This window comes from Myotis lucifugus, unplaced genomic scaffold (genome assembly GCF_000147115.1).
Source record: "Myotis lucifugus unplaced genomic scaffold, Myoluc2.0 scaffold_376, whole genome shotgun sequence".
Classification (NCBI taxonomy): Eukaryota; Metazoa; Chordata; class Mammalia; order Chiroptera; family Vespertilionidae; genus Myotis; species Myotis lucifugus.
The window spans coordinates 608,905-629,416 of NW_005871424.1; the positions used below are offsets into that span (position 1 = coordinate 608,905).

At 43.5% G+C, this 20,512-nt stretch overlaps 1 protein-coding gene across 1 annotated transcript in view; it reads left to right on the forward strand.

Moving 5' to 3' along the window:
- LOC102429746 (nodal modulator 1) overlaps positions 1–20,512 on the forward strand; it is a 49,646-nt gene that overhangs the window by 9,089 nt on the left and 20,045 nt on the right. Inside the window, exons 5-15 of the mRNA XM_006101664.3 lie at positions 2,235–2,307; positions 4,314–4,466; positions 5,429–5,566; positions 5,887–5,976; positions 8,576–8,681; positions 8,858–9,008; positions 13,157–13,331; positions 14,712–14,853; positions 16,131–16,262; positions 17,350–17,486; positions 18,987–19,074. Coding sequence (XP_006101726.1) covers positions 2,235–2,307; positions 4,314–4,466; positions 5,429–5,566; positions 5,887–5,976; positions 8,576–8,681; positions 8,858–9,008; positions 13,157–13,331; positions 14,712–14,853; positions 16,131–16,262; positions 17,350–17,486; positions 18,987–19,074 — 1,385 coding nt within the window. The remainder of the gene's footprint in view (positions 1–2,234; positions 2,308–4,313; positions 4,467–5,428; positions 5,567–5,886; positions 5,977–8,575; positions 8,682–8,857; positions 9,009–13,156; positions 13,332–14,711; positions 14,854–16,130; positions 16,263–17,349; positions 17,487–18,986; positions 19,075–20,512) is intronic.

A 20,512-nucleotide genomic window follows, 5' to 3' on the forward strand; every position in this document is an offset into this window, starting at 1 on the left:
AGTTGTGCTTGTGTCATCCTGCCTTGTCGCTAGAGCGGGGCTCTGATGGAGGTGGGAGAGCTTTGGGTTTAGAGAGATCTCAGTTCAAATCCTAATTTGGCCTCTTAACTTTGGACAAATTCATGCCCGTCAGGGCCTCAAGTTCCTCATCTGTATAATGGAAGTCATTTGACCCATTGAATGTAGCATTGGCGGGGTTACTGAATATGAGATAACACCTATCAAGCACCTACTGCAGGGCCTGGCATGTAGTCAGTCTTTATTTAATGGTTTGCACTGGCTCTGGAGCCCAAGAGCCTGGGTTTGAATCCTGGTTTCCCCATTTACTAGCTGTTTAACCAGGAGCAAGTTACTTAAGGTCTCTTGACCTCCATTTCCTCATTCAAAAATGATAATTATGAAATTTTCCATCCTAAAGTTATTGAGCAGATTAAATTACCTAGTGTTAGTGTTTCAAGCTTTTTGGCATGACATATGTGCTTAATAACTTACCTCAAATATAGGTTAGCTCAATTATTTTTACAAATCATTTTATCCCTATTACACCAAAATTGTTTTGTAGTTCAAATGATGACTACTTAATTAACCTTGTTAAGTCAAATTTAAAGCATTTATTTAATGGATTTATATCACTGAGTTGTAAATGTTAACAGATGTGCCAAGATTAATAGCAGAATAGTTCCAACTGATAATTTTGAGAGCATTCAGATCATTACTACTTTAATATACAGAATTGACTAAGCTGCAAAATTGAAGTTTATAATGAATCTGTCAGTAAGTCATTCAATTTTTAAATGATTGTTGAAATTATTTTTGAAATAACACTTGATTGATGCCTCACCAGCCCTGGTCTATAGAAGGAATGTGGAGTTCTCATTTTCTCTAGGCTAGTAGTTTGCTGTTGACCTTGCTGGGATAAATGATTTGATCTTTCTGAATCTCTTTATCTGCACTAACTAAATGAAGATACTAACTTACAGACCAGGGATATCATGGATATGAAGTGTAGGCTACATCTTACTAAGACCAAAATCCAGTGGCAGCTTCAATTTTATTGTAGCAAAGTGATTGCCAAGCCCTATCCAGTTATTACAGGCAATATCCTATATAATAAAAACCTAATATGCTAAGTGTGTGATTGGCCATTCGGCCATTCAACCAATCAAAGCATAATATGCTAATGATATGCTAAGGCTATTCAACCACTCACTATGACATGCACTGACCACCAAGGGTCAGATGCTCCAGCCAATTGGGACGGAGTGAGACGGGCTGGACACACCCTGGAGCCCTCCCTCGGTCCCTCCCCAGCTGGCCAACCTCCCGCATCCCTCCCCGGCCCCAATCATGCACCTGTGGGGTCCTTGGCCTGGCCTGTGCGCTCTCGCAATCCGGGCTGAGGGGACTTCCCCCCCGCCCCCTCCTCCAGTGCACGAATTTGTGCACCAGGCCTCTAGTTTGATATAATAAAATACCACCACAAAAGAAGAAACTGAATGCTTTTTGTAGTTCATTTCATTAGAACTAGCCCTCTAATTGTCTGGTGCTTTGCAGATTTAAAGGGTTAAATGTGTCAGAATTCTTCCATTTCCAACCTCAGCTCATTTCACTTTGGTCTTGGTTAGTCAGTACCTACCTGAGAGATCTTCACTGGCTTCTGCTTTCATTGCTGTTGCTTTGCATACAAGCCCATAATGTCATATTTGTTTCTGATAACAGGTCTAAATGCTCTTGCATAGGATTCAGAGGTTGTTATCATTTTTCCTCCCATATCATCAGCATCATCCTGTGTTAGTGTCTGCCTAGCCTATCAGATCTGTTCTCTGTCCTTACATGTGACTCCTTTCCACTTCTGTGCCTTTGACACATCACTCCCTTCTTGCCTATTCATGCCTGTCACCTCTGTCAAAACTCACTTGCCTATTCTATGACTGACGCCTGCTAAACCACAGTGACTGGTTTTTAAGCCAGAATTCCTGGGGGTTAAGGAAAACATAAACCCTCTTTCCTGTCGGCACACAGAATACCTATCCTTGCACACAGTAAGTGCTCAGTAAGTGCTGTCTGATGTGGCTTTGCGCAGTGAAGGATGAAATTTTGTTTATGCTCACTAACCAGCTAACGGCAAGTTTGTGATAATTCAAACACCATTTTCTGTGCTTTCCAATATTGGTCATAAAATGAGAACTACTCGGGTTGTTGGGAGTGAGTTAAGTGGTATTTTGTATCCTTAGGTTTGCATTTTTTAAAGTCCTTCCTGGAGATTATGAAATCCTTGCAACTCATCCAACCTGGGCATTGAAAGAGGTAAGCATTTCCGTTATGTCTTTAGTGTGGCAACAGCGTGCTGGTTTGGGGACAGCAGGGGTTTCGGTTCAGGATGTGAAATGAGTTTATGGTTTTCTAGAAGTAGATGCAAAAACATTGGTGCTGCTGATGAGCTTGATGGTATTTATAAGGTGAAACTCCTTCACTGTAGCAGATGTTACTTATGTTGGTTTCAGTTTTAGGTAAAAATATCGTCTTCCTGCTGTGAAATAGGTTTGTTATTAACTACAGCTATCTTAAGCCAAATCAACACAAAAGAACCTGAGGAGATTTTTTGTTGTGCTTTTTTCAGTCAAGAACAACATTCTATAAATATGCTTAACATCCTAGAAACTGTTGTATATGTGCCCAAGGAGAACATATAAGAATGTTTATTGCAACTTTGTTTGCAATAGCAAAATATTGCACACAACCTAAATGCTCATTAAGAGGAGGGTGGATTGTGGTTTTATCACACAGTCGAATTCTGCACATCAGCCATAATGAATGCGCCAGAGCCACATACATCAATACGACTATATTTAAAAACCTACTGTGAAGGAAAAAGGCAAGTTGCCAAAGGATAAGGAAATATGATGCCATTTATATAGTAACTAAAAACACTCCTGATCATACCAGTTAGGGATGTATTCATATGTGGAAAAATTGCACAGATGTAGGTAGGAATGCCAAACACATGCCAATTAGGATACTGACATCTGTAGAGGGAGGAGGAAGGGGAGATGTAAGGGTCTTAAATTGTATTTTTACTCATTTCTTTAGCTGGTTAGAGCGTGTATAGGTGTTCTGTAGAGTATTTCTTATATTGTTTGAAATAGTTTATAATAAAAGATCAAAAAAAGAAGAAATATACTAGGTGAGGTTTTATAATAGCTGTGGAAAAACAAATTGAAATAAGAAAGACTTAAGGGACATTTCGACATGTTAGCTTTTACGTTAAGTTTGAGGCTGTGTCTCATTCTTGCTCAAGAAGCATCAGAATAAGTGTTTCAGTTTTTACCCTATAGTTTTTATGCAGTTACAATTGATGGTATGGTTTCAGCCTAGGTTTAAAAATGTTTTATTTAAAACTCAGTGGCTTACATATTACGAATAGAATACATGTTAAGGCTTACATTGTTAATTGTATGCATAAAGGAATTTAGTTTATTAATATAAAGTTGTGTTTCAAAGTAAAGTGCGCTGTTAAAAGTCAGGATGCTGGCTGCCCCTTAAGGGGGGCCGTGACTGGAAATGAGCCCGAGCGGGGCTGTGGGGCTCGTTCTATTCTGTTTTTGGCACTGTTGGCATGGTGTGCTCAGTTTGTGAAAATCACTGCCCTGGACACTTAGAATATGTGTACTTTTCTCCACATAAATCGTACTGTAGTTTAAAAAATATATGCTTTATATACCATTAAACATAGGGGAAAAGTAAGGCATGCTCACTTTAAAAAATGGAAACATAAAGAATCAAGGAGTGGAAACAAAAAATTTGGAAGGTGGAAAATGTGTAAAAGAAGTAAAATGTCACCATCCAGATGAAATTGCCATTATCTACATTTGCCATATTTCCTTTTACTTCATTTTGTGCATGAAAAAATAGTGATTATACTACATATGCAATTTTACGTTCCTTTTTTCATGTCCCCATGTTCTTAAACACTTTGCAAGTGTTTCTCTCTCTATTTTTTCCTTCCTTCCTTCCTTCCTTCCTTCCTTCCTTCCTTCCTTCCTTCCTTTCCCTCCCTCCCTCCCTCCCTGCCTCTCTCCCTTACCCTTCCTCCCTCCCTCCCTTTCCCTTCCTCCCTCCTTCCCTCTCTTCTTCCCTCCCTTCCTTCCTTTCCTGATTGATTGATCGACTGACTTTAGAGAGAGAGAGGGAGAGAAAGAGAGAAAAAAAAAATCGATGTAAGAGAGAAACATCAATTTGCCACCCCCTATATGTGCTTTTTAAATTTATATACACTATTTCCCTTTTTTGGAAGTTAAAATCTTCTTTTGTAGGCAAGCACCACTGTGCGAGTGACCAACTCCAACGCTAACGCTGCCAGTCCCCTGATTGTGGCTGGATACAACGTGTCTGGCTCTGTCCGCAGTGATGGGGAGCCCATGAAAGGGGTGAAGTTTCTTCTCTTTTCTTCTTCAGTAACCAAAGAGGTAAGCAAAGGAAAGTGAAGAAAGGAGACACTGAGACTATACTATTTAAAATGCAGTGAAGGTTGATTTATAATCTCAACGTTTCAGAACATTGTTGACTTATAAGAAACTGAATGTCTATCCTGGGAGATGGTGGAGTTTGGTGTAAAGTGCACAGGTTTCGAAATCAATCAGATCCATTTCTGACAAATCCCAGCTCTGTCTCTTACTAGCTGTGCGAATTTGGGCCAGTCTCTTCACCTTCCTGAACTCCTTTTTCTTTCTTTTCTTTTTAAAATTTATCTTTATTGTTGTATTACAGGTGTCCCCTCTCCCCAGCATTGACCCCCTCCTCCCCGATCCCTTCCTCTCTCTAGGCCAGCGGTTCTCAACCTGTGGGTCATGACCCCTTTGGGGGTCGAACGACCCTTTCACAGGGGTCGCCTAAGACCATCGGAAAACACATATATAATTACATGTTGTTTTTGTGATTAATCACTATGCTTTAATTATGTTCAATTTGTAACAATGAAAATACATCCTGCATATCAGATATTTACATTACGATTCATAACAGTAGCAAAATTACAGTTATGAAGTAGCAACGAAAATAATTTTATGGTTGGGGGTCACCACAACATGAGGAACTGTATTAAAGGGTCGCGGCATTAGGAAGGTTGAGAGCCACTGCTCTAGGCCTTTCCCGCACTATTGTCTGTCCATCTGAGCTCCGTTTTCTTATCTGGAGAATGGTGACCCATTGTAGGGATGGGCAATCATGTCTTTTTTTTCCAAGAAAACTGTGCCATTTTAAACTTGAATGTAAATATTTTTGTTCCTTTCACCTCTACTATGCCTTAGATTTCCGAAAGACATATTTTGTGACATAAAACTTATGAAAGTTTTCCTGTAGTGTGTCTATTTGATGATAGTCCGAACATGTAAGTGGATAAGGAAGTCATGTTCTGTTTTTCCTGGCCTAGGATGTGCTGGGCTGCACCATCTCACCAGTGCCCGGCTTCCAGCCCCAAGACAAGAGTCTGGTATATTTGTGCCACGCAGTCTCCAAAGAAGATGGCACCTTCTCCTTCTCTTCCTTGCCAAGTGGGGGCTACACTGTGGTGAGTGAGGCAGTTTCCGTTCTGTTTGTGTTTGGGACTCTGAGGGTGCAGTCAGAGTCGATGCCATTTGGGTGGTTAAGACTAACTGGTTGGCCCGCGGTTTTGTGAACATTTTATTTAGCAGTTATTTAGGATAAGGCTCTGGCCCCTCTGTAATAGCTGCAGAAATGCAGGCCTTTCTCTTAAAACAGCAACAGAGTGATATTTCCTCTTGGCCTGCCTTGTACCCCTTGTCATTCGTGGGCTGCCGGATCGATTACTAATATTCATGGTTGAATCTTGTTATTGGCTCATAGCAAGTAACAGACTCTTCCTTCCAGATTCCATTCTACAGAGGGGAGAGGATTACCTTTGACGTTGCTCCTTCCAGGCTCGACTTTACAGTGGAACACGACAGCCTGAAAATTGAGGTAGGAACTCCCCATCTTCTAGAGGGACAGCTGTTGGAGTTCCCATCCCTGGGCACAGGTGTTGCAAACAAGTTTAAGAAAATAATCAGTAATTTATCAAGATGGGCTGTTGGAAACACCAGAATCTTGTACTCTTCTAGTTTAGCTTGGAATTCACTAGACACCTCAGCCCTCTTACTACATGTCTTTATCTTAGAGACTTGGGGCCCTAGTTATAGCTACTTCATTCAGGGAAATAAGTTTATTGAGTGCCAGTGACATCGTTTCTGGTACTATTCTAGGGGTGGGCTTACAGCAGGGACAAAGCAAAATTCCTGTTCTGTGGAATTCATGTTCTAATGTCAGAAAATGAATATACTAATAAATGAACGTATATTAGAAAGTGATTAGTGTTCTCTAGAGCAATAAAGCAAGAAAGAAGATAACATTTTCAGGATTGAGACGGGTGGCTGTCTTACAGGGTGTTCTCGGGAAATCTCGCTGTGAAGGTGACATTTGAGCCACACCCTGAAGGGGAAGAGACAGTGAACCATACTTCTGTGGGAAGGGTGTTTTAAGACAGAGGGAATAGAAGATGCTAAGGTTCTGAGGCTTAGAGAGTTTGGGGGACCCAGGAGGCCAGGGTGGCTAGAATGGAAGGAGTGAGGAAGGGAGGAAGAGGACAGAAGGACAGAGAGATGATGGGGCAGATTGTACCGGGCCTGGTGGGCCACTCTGGGTGACAATTAACCCCACTCTGGGTGAGGTTCTGAGCAGAGGAGAGGTGTGGTGCCTTTGGCTACAGTGTTGAGAAGAGTTCCCAGGGGGCAGGGTGGAAGCAGGGGACCAGTTGAGGCTGTGGCAGTCAACCAGTGAGAGCTGACAGAGCTTGGACCGTGGTGATGGGAATGGCAGCCTGATAAACTCCTTAGGCCCTAAAATAGAGGGTAAATGTGTTTTTCATCACACATCTTTAATTACAGAATTTGAAAATGGTTACTGTAGCAAATTAGCTAGATAGAGCAAATCCCAAAAGAAAATAACAGTCTTTCCTAAACGGACCACCCAGTGTTACAGTTATTGAAAATATTAGATTTCAATTGTTTTCTTGTAATGTTACATTTGAAAGTGCTGCACTAAGGGAGCTTGCACTGGTAGGCGCTGGCATTCAGGTGGCATGCTCCATGGGGTCCTGACTCTGCTTTGTGAGGTTCAGGAAAGCACTTGACTGTTGTGCTGCGCCCTGGAGCGGGTGAGAAGGGTGAGAAGATGAAGTTCTTGCATGCTTCAGGGGCCTGTGGAGAAGAGCAGGAGCAGTTGAGTGGGGAAAGACACGTTTTTAAACAGAGAGGTGAAGGGAATTTCAGGTATGAGAGGGCCTGTAAGCTGCCCGAGGTCAGCCTTACTCTTCACTGTATTCGTAATATGTGACTTAGTGCCTGGCACATTGTCGGTACCTAAAGTGTTTGTTGAGTGGATATATGGATTAATAAGTGGATAAACCACATCTTTTTAGAAGGATCAAGAAGGACTACCTGAATAAAAAGGAAGCCATTTTATTTTTTTCAAGCACTCTCAAATGCTGTGGCATATATGCATTCATTCATTCATTCATTCATTCATCCATGAGTTATTTATTGAGTGCCTACTATGTACCAGTGACTAAGATGGAAAAAGTCTTCATCTCTATGGATCTTACATTTCTAATGGGAGGGAAACAACTATAATAAATCAAACAAGGACATTTCAGATATCCATCATTTTTTGATGAAGCTAATAGATTAGTATGATGGACAGTGACTGGCTGGGGTGGGAGGCAGGGACTACTGAGATAGGATAGTCAGGGAAAGCTTCTCGGAGGTGGTGACAGTTTGAACTGAAACCTGATTGATGAAAATGACTGGCTTCCTGCCAGATCTTGTCTAGGTGTGGGAGAAGATCCAGGCTGAGGAAGCAGCTGGTGTGGAAGCCCCTGTGAGGGACGCATGTGGTGCACCATGTGGTCAGCGTGAGGAACCAAGCATTGGGGTGGCTGGAACATAGAGGCTGCAGAGAGAACAAAGCCATGGCCCTCAGGAGTGGGATGGGCAGACACAGATAACCCAACTACAAAACGCTGTGGGCAGTGCAGCAGCTGGGGTGGAGTCGTTAAGGACTTGAATTCAGGGTGTGGTAGGAAGAGGCAGGAGAAGAGTTTGGGAGACCTTGCTGAGGTGAAATCCACAGGACAGACTGATGTTGAAGTGATGCTGGGTTTAAGCTTGGGGGGCTGGAGAACACCAAAATGGGACGTCTGGAGGGAGGAGGAAGGAAAGGAGAAAGGGCAGGTAGGTTCTCAACAGTTTGACTCTGTGATCTTTAGCTGGGGAAGTAAATCTATAGATCTGTTGTATTCAATTATTTGACATACATCAATATGTCAACTATTGGGAATACAGGAAAGGAGACAGACTCAGGGAATGTGCCGCTGGTGGGGGAGCCACTTGTGTAGGTGAGCTGAGAAGGAGCGTGGCTGGCATATGGGACTGGGAGAAGCCAGTGTGAGAGAGATGCTGAGCGATGTCGTGAGTGGTGGCATGAGTCATGCACGAGAACCTTCTTCCTGTTCTTCATCTTCCAGCCCGTGTTCCATGTCATGGGATTCTCTGTCACTGGGCGGGTCCTGAATGGGCCCAAAGGAGAAGGTGTTCCGGAGGCAGTCGTCACTCTGAATAACCAAATCAAAGGTGGGCAGACGTGTTGGCCCCTGGGGCTAGTGTTTGATCACAGACCAACGGAAAGGAAACAAAACCCTAATGACTGTGAAAATATGTCAGCTTTCTGTCTCACGTATTCCTGTGAATATGGAGGGCTAGGCAGTTCTTTTTTGGCTCATCTTTTGTTGGCGTGTTTTGTTTTACAGTCAAAACAAAAGCTGATGGCTCATTCCGTCTGGAGAACATAACCACTGGCACATACACCATCCATGCGCAGAAAGAGCACCTCTACTTTGAAACTGTCACAATCAAAATTGCACCTAACACTCCTCAGCTGGCTGACATCATTGCCACGGGGTAAGGTTATCATGTTTGGGTCTGGGAGCACCAGTGCTTATGTCAGCAGCCAGCAGAGAACAAAGTCACCTTTGATCTGACTGTTTCTGCCAAGGAGCCACATGCCGTCTCAGACTCCTGTCGAGAAATTCAGGCTGAAAGATTAGTGCTAAGTCTTATCAACTGAAGGTACTTACATGCTGGATTCTTAAAGAAAAGGATCTTTCGTGTCGGACTTCACATCTGTGGGGACTTCCATGGCCTAATTCTTGAAGACTTTGGAATATGTTATAGTTGGTTGAGGAGGTTTGTTGTAAGATGCTCCGAGCTGTTGTCATAGTTCTTCCTGCTTTGTTGTATTTACTGCATTTGAGGGGACATCCTGTGCTTGAATTTGTGTAGTTTTATCAGGTAGTGATGACATGTGGTGCAATGAACCCAGGCCTTGGAGTCACATCTCAGATCTTCCTCGCACTTGTGTTACCTGTAGAGTGGGGATGCTGCCGTCTTTCTTGAGAGTAATAGGTGCTCAATAACTTAAACGGAGAGGGACAGTGTCTGCTTGGAGAGAGGCGGCATGAACAGGTGCATAGTTTCTGAGCAGCAGGTGTGATGGTGGTGTAAAGCTTGGTGTTGCTGGCACATGAAGTGCTGGGCAGGCAGAGGAGGGGCAGACCTCCTCACACCCCATTGGAAGTTGAGGGCTTTCTCCACTGGGGGCCCAGGGACCAGTGGACAGTGTGAGCATGGAGGGAACATGGGTAGACTTTTGTGTTTAGTGAGGCACTCAGGTGGCATGGTGGAGGATGGCTTTGAAGGGGACAAGACTTGGAGACAGGAGGCCTGAAAAGAGAGTTGGTGAGGGCTTGCCTTATAGGGAAGGGAAGGACAGATGGGGTTTCCGTTTTGAGGGGCAGGATGACTGTGGTGCCACCCGCTGTGGGTAGGGAGAGCCAGTTAGGTGATGAGGGTTCAGTTTTGGAGTCTGTAGGGCCACTAGGTGGAGCTCTTCAATAGATCCTTGAATGGAAGGTAAAGCCTAAAGATTTGGCTGCAGGTGGCAGCCAGAAGTAGAATTGGGAAATCAGTACACCAGAAATGAAATGCCAGTGTTTGAAGGGTGGATTTTAGGTATGAAGTAGTGCCTGGTGGGCAGGGAGATCCAGGAAGCTGAGCCATGAAAACACAGTCCATTTGCCTGGTCAAGGTTGGGATTCAGTGTCAAACGGGAAATCAGGAAGTACATCAACTATGGAACCTGGTACCATGTCTGTCATGGAGCTCAGGACACAATTCTTGGACTTACGTCCTCCCCCTTTCGCTTCATAAACATTTTGAACAGCTACTCTGGGTGAGCCACTGTTAGAAATGCCAGGTATATAACAGTAAAAAGAAACCTAACATCCCAAAGCCAGGGCTTTCATCTTACTGGGGAGACAGACTCAAGACGAGTAAACTTGTGATTGTAAATGAAAGTAGGTGTTGTGCTGGGCAGAGACTGGGGGCTCTGTGAGGACTTGATATAAATGGGGAGCTAACGGAGGCCTCTCTGGGTCACTGGGACCCTCTGGAGGACTACAAGTTAGCTAAGTGAAGAACTTCCCAGGTAGAGGGAACAGCGTGGGCGCAGGCCTGGAGGGGGAGAAGGGCACTCTCTGGAAGACAGCCAGCGTGGCTGGAGGCAGTGGTGAGGTGGGAGAGCTATGTGACTTACAGCCGTCTTGTAGAGATGGGCTTATCCCCAAATGCAATGGAAAGCTATTGAAGAGTTTTCAGCAAGCGATATGGATCAGGTCATTTTAGAAAGGTTTTTTATTTTTTGGCTGCTGTGTGGAACATGGATCAGAGGGAAGCCAGAGTACCTAATGGAGGGACTAGAAAGAAGGTGGTGACAGTTGTCTGGAGGAGATACGGTGGTGCTGGGACCAGGTGCTGGCAGGAGAGGGAGTGAGAAGTAGAGATTTGACAGGTAGTATGGAGAGAGAATCAATGGGTCTTGTGCTGTCGGAGTCCCAGGTTGCTTATTTGAACAATGGGGTGGATGGAGGAAGTGCAGTTCATGGAGAGGGGGAAATACATTTATATTTATTTTCTTTAAAATGGAATATAGGGGTCAAAGAAAGAAAACATTTGTTGAGCACCTTTGGGGAAATTCATCATTTTCCTTTTGGGCCAACATGGCACATTTGCCTTTTAATTTATTGTTGTTTGTTACTTAAAAAAAAAAATCTCAATTTATTTGAAAAACAAACTCTTTGACTTCTGTCCAAATGACTATGAGGATATAGTTATTCCACAATACACCAAAATTAACAGTTTTTATTCATAAATTATTAAGCCCCGATGAAAGAATTTATTGACACAAATCAATTTTTAAGGCCTTCAATATAACAAATACTCTCCTACCAGTTTGTTTTTTTTAGTTTTTTTTTTCTAAACTAAACCAATATACATTTGAGGTTTAGGGTAACTGGACACTTCTCGCTCTTTTTTTTTTAATTAATTTTTTTATTTTATAGTTGAAATATAATATGGACACTTCTCTTTAATTGGGAATATGAGCTAAAACAGATCTTATGCTTCAAATATTTAAAACTTAGGAGAGATTCAGCTTGAAGCAAATTAGGTGACATTCGCCCTGACATGGACATGAATTAGGAGACCATGAAAGGTCCTTAAGAATAATTTATCAATATTCTCTTGTCCTTTTATTCCGAAAGTGTGCAGTAGAGGAATATGAGAACCAAAGTGCATACCTTTTCATCTACATCAGGGGCTAGCACACTTTTCGGTAAAGGGTCAGAGAATAAATATTTGTTGCTTCTTGGGTCTTAATGGTCTCTATGATGAATGTGCCATAGATAATTCCTAAATGAATAGGTGTGGCTGTGTTCCAATAAAACTTTATTTAGGACACTGAATTTTGAATTTCATATCATTTTTATGTATCATGTAATATTCTTTTGATTTTATTTTTCCTTTAACCTTTTAAAAGTTAAAAGAAAACGAAAATATGAAAACCATCCTCAGCTCAGGTCCGTACAAAACAAGGTGGCTGGCGGGCTGGCGGGCTGGACTTGGCCACTGGGCTGTAGTTTTGGCCCCCACACCAAAGCTCATTTGGCTGGGTCAGTCACTGAGAAATGACTGCTCTTTATTATTCCCAGATTTCACACACACAGTATTCCACCACTTTGTTGTGCCTTCTGTTGTTCCTTTATTTGCTGCAGAGTGGGTGTTCCATTATCTAGTTCACCCATGATTACCCAACGTTGAATCCAGCACTTTGTTATCTTTTTGTCAGAATTGACAACTGATTTTTATCTAAAATGATTCTTTAAGATTAGAAAATTTAACCTTTAGTTCGTTGAGGAAGTCGTCATGGCCTTCAGCTGTGGTACCTTACTGTACTTGGACACATCAGCTGACGGGAAAGTGAAGAGCATCACTGAGGATGGTCTTCGTTGGTCTTCCTCAGGGTGTGGACGTGCTTTTCAGGGGCCTCTCCAGACACACTTTGGAGCCCTTTACACACTGCTCATGCAGCCCGGTCAGAATCATTACCTTAATAGGGCTTGTCAATTACAAGTTGCTTTTCTTGGTTCCTTGCTCCTAAGGAGTTTAGCTTTAGCTTTGCATTTTTCTAACTTAATTACCTTTTATGTTCAGATCTCCCAGATTGCTCCTCTTATCCACACATTATATGTAATCACAGGCGAGGAAGTTGTCTTTGATAACTGCCTTGTTTTATGGCCTTGGTAATACCACACTTTCTTAGGCAGCTTACAGCTCTTGCTTTTAAGGACTGGCCCATATTCTCAGTCTGAGGCTGCTCCATTGCCAAAGATTCAATTACCTGAAACATTTTTTTTATCACCTACAGATTTTCTAAAAGTCACTTCCACCGTGGGGGTTGTCAGATGTCACCCAGAACACACACACAGCCCTGCATTGGGCCCCCACTCTGCCTTTCCCCTTATTAGAAAGAGGTCCGATCTTTCCAAAGGTTGCCTTTAAAACTGGAACCATTTGGGCTGCATTCCTGTCTTTTAAGATGAATCTAGTCTCAGGGACAAGGGCTGGAAGATGGACATGTAATTTTGGTTGATAAGCACCTTTCCTGTTATAATTGAGTTCTCATGCTGGAATGAATGGTCCCTTTGTTGCAGGTTCAGTGTCTGCGGCCAGATATCAATCATTCGTTTCCCTGACACTGTCAAGCAGATGAGTAAATACAAAGTTGTCCTGTCTTCTCAAGACAAGGACAAGTCTTTGGTCACCGTGGAGACGGATGCTCATGGATCATTTTGTTTTAAAGCAAAACCAGGGACCTACAAAGTACAGGTATGATGAGTTTTATTCTAGTTAAGATATTTGAAAAAGAGCATTTTTTCAAAGGGTTATTATTAGCCAGAATGCGTTAGGGAAGGAGCATTTCCATTCCCAACTTCTTATGTTGACATCTTTACATTCCTGCATGTCACTGTGAGTGGAGCAGACAGGCAATCAGTTTAAAAATGATGGGACAGGCCTTTCTCTTTTCCAGTGTGATGTTTATTAGGGCTTAGTATCCGGCTGCCAATCACACCTCCACCTTCGCAGGCTTTTGGCTGCTGCAGAATATCCATGAGTCCCAAAGGAAATTAAAATGAACTCTTTATTAATGGCAGCTCAGTAACTTCCACAGTGCATGGCTTCTGGAACTTGAGGCCTTTTCCTGCCTTGCCCTGAATGGGAGATGCTGGGCAGGCACCGCTGGTTTCTCCATCTGGGCAAGCAGAGAGGCTGGGAGACTTCGGCCCTTGGTCTCACTGCACGGTGAGCACAGATGAGGCCAGCAGGCAGGAGACACAACAGGACCAAAGGTCAGCCCACTGTGCCTTTCAGTGCAGAGGCCGTGCCCACGGGGAAAGGCCATGTCTCAGTGGATTTCACACCCTCACCCATCAAGTCAGCTGCTGCTCCTCCTCCCTGAGAAAGAGCAAGTGAGGGAATGGAGCGGGCTGGGAAGGTTCCTTTTATGACTTGCTCTCCTCTAGGGCAAGTAGGATCCCTCCCTCTGAGGACCTGTGTGGGAGAACAGTGTCTTCCTGCTTCCATCGCACAGTGTGGTGTGTGGACTGACAGCTCCTTTACTAGACAGCAGCTTCTTGCAAAGCTGGCCACACTGACAAGCCTTTGGAAGCCCTTTCAGAGCAGGGACTTATCCAAGGAAGGGCAGTTCCGAAATGTAATCTTTACTAGGGATGAAAAACGTGACCATTGCCTTCTTTCCCAGTCCCTCTCGTTAGCCTGAGAAAGGCCCATAGAAGAAAAGGAAGAAGAAAATGGCGTAATTTCACTATTGGGCACCCAAGCAGCGTCGGCAAGTTCATAGCTTATGTCACGTGTGACCTCAAGCCAGGAAAAGGTTCTGGGATTAAGTGTGGTTTCCACCCCGTGTTCAGGTGATGGACCACAGCTCGGGTGTCTCTGGAGAGTTATGCCCGATGGGCTTTTGTTTGCACCAAGGCACTGCTGGGGATGGGTTTTTTGTCTGATTAGAAATGTGTTGTCTTCACACTGGCTACTTGCATATTTGTTGTGAGTGTAAAACTCGGCCTAGAAATGAACCTTTGTCCTTGGAAATCTGTTTGACCTTGGGCCCAGATGAATGTTCTGGTGCCCCGTAGGCCAGAGGAGCAGCAACCCTGATATAGCTGATGTTGCCCTGTGTTCCCACAGGTGGTGGTTCCTGAGGCAGAGACCCGAGCGGGGCTGACATTGAAACCCCAGACGTTCCCTCTCACTGTGAAGGACAGGCCTGTGATGGATGTGGCCTTTGTGCAGTTTTTGGCATCAGTTTCTGGGAAAGTCTCGTGTTTGGGTAAGATGTCCATGGCAGGCAGGAACAGATGGTTTCACAGAAGCAGGCCTGTGGGGGCGGGGGTGAGCTTCCCCTCACGGGGCAGCGTTAAAGATGAAGGCAGAAGCTGCTCCTGGGCAGTGGTTTGGAGGGTCATATTGCATCTAGTTCTTTTTGAAAAATTGCCACAGTGCGTCATAGAAACATTTCTCTGGGAGTCGTTCTGCGTTGGCTCCTGAAAGAACATGTGGGTCTCTTTTTCTCCCTCTGGCTCTGAAAGGAAGGTGGAATTAGGCCCCGGTTTCAGTCCCAGCTCTGTCACTCTCCAGGTAGGAGACTCGGCATTTACTTTCCCAGCTTCTGCTTTCCTTCTGTTAAATGGCAATACTGCTGCTGTCAGAGGGTTTTAATGAAGGTTAAATGTGGTCATCAAGAGACAGTGTAGCACAGTGACTGCATAGACTCTGAAGCCGGACCACATGGGCTTGAACCTTTGCTGTGTGACCTGGGGCAAATTACTTAACTCTCTGTGCTTTGAGTCCTTTATCTATAATATGGAGATGATAATAGTACCTGCCTCATAGGCTTATTGTGACAGTCAGGTGAGTTAGTGTATGTACATACAGCCTTTAGAAGTACTCGGGACACAGCAAGAGCTATTTAAATCTTTGCTATTATTAGTAACCCTATATAATAAGAGAGGAATATGCTAATTATCTGTTATGCTGTAACAAATCTACAAGTGGTGGAGAGCTACAGGAGGGCGGGGCAGCAAGCTATGAGTGGCGGGAGAGCTACAGGAGGGCGGGGCAGTGGGCAGAGAGCTATGAGCAGCAGAGAGCTACCATTGGTGGTGGGTGGGTGGCCAGCTGAGGCAAGTGGCAGCAAGCTACTCACGCACGGATTCGTGCGTAGGGCTACTAGTATTAAGATGATGATGATGATGATGATGGTGATGATGATGATAAGAGGCCCAGTTCTATGCCTAGTATAAAGTGGGTATTAAGTAAGTTTTCATCACCTTTCTCTTTTTCTCTGGCTCTTCTTGGTACTCCATAAATACTACTTTCCCCATTTCAATAAATGGTGGCGCTGCTTTCCCCAGTGGTGGTTTCCTTGCTTGGTACTGATGTCCAACATGGGGGGCTTTTTAGAATCGAGCAGCTACATGTTAGCTTTAAAGGAACCCTGGCACTGGCCTTCAGGAGATAAAAGATAGCAAGCAGCACACAGAGGTCGAACGTGTGCTCTGGTTCATGAGGGCAGTCAAATGAGGCCCTCCTGTCTTTTCTCTGCAGACACCTGCGGCGACCTGCTGGTGACCCTGCAGTCCCTGAGCCGCCAGGGCGAGAAGCGGAGCCTCCAGCTCTCCGGCAAGGTCAACTCGATGACTTTCACGTTTGACAATGTGCTCCCTGGAAAATACAAAAGTAAGACACTAAGACAGCCTCTCATGGCCCTCACACGCCCTCATGGCCTTCTTTCTAAGCGTTCTAAAACCCAGCTCCCAAATTGCATCCCAAATGTACACTCTTACTTGTTTAGCTCTTCTCTGACCTGTGACCTTGAATGTGCTTTATTTAACTGAGGCTCCAAGAACCAGCTGCCACCATATCAGGATAGCCCACACTCTTCTCTTTTGGGAGGGTGCCCTCAGTCATGCCATTTTATTTCTAAATGCTGAAAAAGCGAGTGTGGAATGATAACACAGTGTGCTGCCATTAGCAGCTGTGTGACCTTGGCCATCCTTGAGACTCAGCTTTCTCATCTGTAAAAGAGGAGTGATAGACTTTCTGCAGGAGGTAAGACTAAATGAAATACAGGTGTAAAGCTCTTGCACCGTGCCTGGTAAAGCAGTGGGTGCTGGCAAACACTGGTTCTCTTTTCCCTGAGTTTCTCAAAAGTACCCATTGCCATATTGTATTTCTGCTTTTTCAAAGCTCAGCTTGGAGCTGCTGGCAGAGAATAGCTTGTAAAATCTACTCCTTTTTCTGGGGAATTACATTTTCCATTATATCAGGTGTTGGCAAACTACAGCCTCAGGGCCAACAGCCTGTTTTTATAAATTACGTTTTATGTGAACACAGCTATGCCCATTTGTTTATATATTGTTTATGGCTGCTTGTATACTGTAAACAGTTGAATAGTTGGGACCATGTGGCCTACAAAGTTGACAATGTTTGCTCTGTGGCTCATGACAGAAAAAGTTTGGTGATTTCTGAATATCTTACTAGTAGCCTGATGTTTAAACACAATTGAATTTCTGTCTTGGTGATTTTAATGGCCGTTGGTTTCAATTTTTCTTTAGTAGTTACTTCTAAGCATTGCTATTTGTGTGTGTGTATTATGTTTGTTGATATGTATGTATATACATATGTATGTATGCATATTTAAAGTGTGTATATGTATACACACATTTTTAAATAATTAGTGAATTCATTATAATTTTTTCCAGTGGTATTCCAGGAGTGGTGTGCTCTATGCCCATGTGTCTCTTTGTGTTGTGTGCTTTTCCAGTAAGCATCATGCATGAAGATTGGTGCTGGAAGAACAAGAGTCTGGAGGTGGAGGTTCTGGAAGACGACGTGTCAGCGATTGAGTTTAGGCAGACGGGCTATATGCTGAGATGTTCCCTTTCTCATGCCATCACTCTGGTATGCGTGGCTTCTGAGGATCCTCTTATCTGGAAGGGCACGTGCCTTTGGAGAGCAAGAAGGACTAGTGTGCCAAGAAGATTATAACCATAAGTCTAGTCAGATTTCCTTTTCTGCCCCTCCACTCAGCCACCTAATATGGACAGCTTCATCAGGAAGCATTTAAAATACCTCAGTGGAAGATGCCTTTATTTGGGTCACTTCCTGGCCTCACATTAAATTCTAACTGATGATTTGGGGGAGTCATTGATGTAGTGCAAAGCACAGTGGTTGTGTAGCCTTGGGCAACTTCATTTAATGTTTCTGAGCCTCATTTTTCTCTTCTAAAACTGAGATCATAATATCCACTTCTCAGGGTTATAGGGAGGTTTAAGTAAAGCTTTAATGCATTTAAAATTTCCTTGGTATATACCGCTATTATTAACAGGTGCAGCTGACTGAGTTTCTCTGCTATATTTATTTTGGTTCAGAGGACAGAACTGTTAGACAGGATCTTATTCTCTTGTTGATGTGGTCTCCCTGGCCTCATAGGTAGTATACCAGATGGATTTCTGGAAAGGAAACATTGTGCAGACCTATAGAGGTCCATTTATGAATTTTATATAATTTTTTTGACTTGAAGCATTGGTAAATGTCATTGTCAGGTGCCAGTAGAGAAACCGAGGCAAATAGCAATTAAGTGACTGCTATGTTAGATGCTGAGGAATTGAAAATGGTGAATAAGTGATAGACATTTAGGAAACCAGTTGAGAATAAGTGATAGACATTTGGAAGCCATTCCTTCCCTTAAATCCTCCATTACATTTCTGTTTCCCTTAGAATAAGATCCACATTCCTTAATGATGGCTAACAAGGCCCACCCCCAACTCCCATCTTACCTCCTACCACTTTCTACCTTGCTCACTCAGCCTCAGCACACGGGCCTTCTCCCAATCCACAGTAAGCTCGCTCCCTTCTCTGGGCCTTCACACATGCTCTTCCCTCTGCTTGGAATGCTATGTCTTCTCCAGAAATGTTTGCACTTGCTTATTCTCATCATTTAGGCTGCAGCCGCAATGTTTCCTACTCAGGAGAGGCCTGCCCTGAGACCAACAAGTTAAAGACACCGACGGGGATCACTCTATATCCAGATCCCTGTTGATTTTCCTTATAGCTCTATTACTTACTGACTGAAGTCCTCTAATTCCTTTGTTGACCACATTGATTTTCTGTCTACCTATGTTAGAATGTAAACCACTTGAGAACAGGAGCCTTGTCAACAACCAAAGCCCAGCTCTGGGTCTATCACAAAGCAGGTGCTCAATAAATGTTAGTCGACCAAATGAAAAAGAGCACGTTTTTTGTTGGAAGTTTTTGAAGGTTTTTAATTTTCCTGTGGCACCCAACTGCTCAAATGATTAATGGGCAAAACAGATGACTGGTTCTGAAACAGAAATATTATTAATCATCTTGTGTCTCCATCTCCCCCGGTAAGTCATTGTATTGGCTTTGGTCCCTTAGGAGTTTTATCAGGATGGAAATGGACCTGAGAATGTGGGGATTTATAACCTCTCCAAAGGAGTCAACCGCTTCTGCCTGTCCAAGCCTGGTGAGTCTGGGAGGATTGATGTGCTACGTGCTAGGGAAACAGAGAGGCACCAGAGGATGGTTTTAAAGGCATTTCTTCCCACCTCAGTTCTATTTGCATCAAGCTATCAATTTTGGCTGTGGTCAGTGCACTCTTGTTTTTCTATCTCTTTCCTCTGCAAGGAGTAGTGTTTTTACCCAAAGAATTAGAGCTGGGACCTGGCAAGTCTCTTGAGTTTCAGTTGAGTAGACCACTGGGCCCTTTCACTTTTTTTTAAAATTTACTTTTCAATTACAGTAGATATGTAATATTATTGTTATTATTATTTTAAATATATTTTTATTGATTTCAGAGAGGAAGGGGGAGGGAGAGAGAGATGGAAGCATCAATGATGAGAGAGAATCATTGCCTCCCGCACACCCCACACTGGGGATTGAGCCCACAACCCGGGCATGTGCCCTGACTGAGAATTGAACCGTGACCTCCTGATTCATAATTTGATGCTCAACCACTGAGCCATGCCAGCCAGACGACATGTAATATTAGATTAGTTTCAGGTGTATAACAAAGTGATTAGACCCTTTCAACTATAAAAATATACTATTGGCCAATAAAAATTGGATCATCTCCCACCGTGCTTAAAATACTTTGGTGGCTTCTCTCTCTTTTAACAATTTTGAGATGCAATTTGCAGGCCATAAAATTCACCCATTTAAAACATACAATACAACCATTTTTAGCAATTTTACCAAGTTGAACAACCATAACTATAACCCACTGTAGAACATTTTCATCACCTAGTAATATCCTTCATACATGTTTATAGTGAATTTCCTCTCCAGGCACTAATCAATTTTTTGCCTTTATGGATTTGCCTTTTTTTTTGGACAGTTCATATAATTGAGAATCATACAATTTTGTCTGGCTCCTTTCACTTAGCATAATGTTTTTGAAGTTCATCGTAATGTTTTGGATTCCATATTGTAGCAGGTATTTATAGTTTATTCCTTTTTATTGTTAAACTAGAGGTCCGGTGCACGAAATTTGTACATGGGAGGGGGGAGTCCCTCAGCCCACCCTGCACCCTCTCCAATCCAGGACTTCTCTCGCAATTCGGGATGCTGGCTCCTAGCCACTCACCTGCCTGCCAGCCTGATCTCCCTAACTGCTCTCCCCTGCTGGCTCCTAGCCACTCACCTGCCTGCCAGCCTGATCCCCCTAACTGCTCTCCCCTGCCGGCCTGATCACCCTCCCCTGCTGGCCTGATCGCCCCTAACCAACTCTGCCTCGGCCCCGCCACCATGGCTTTGTCCAGAAGGACGTCCGGAAGGTCGTCCAGAAGATGTCTGGTCTAATAAGCATATTACCCTTTTATTAGTATAGATAGTATTCCATTGTGAGGGATACAATTTCACATTTTGTGTATCCATTCACTACTTGGTAGATACCTAAGTTGGTG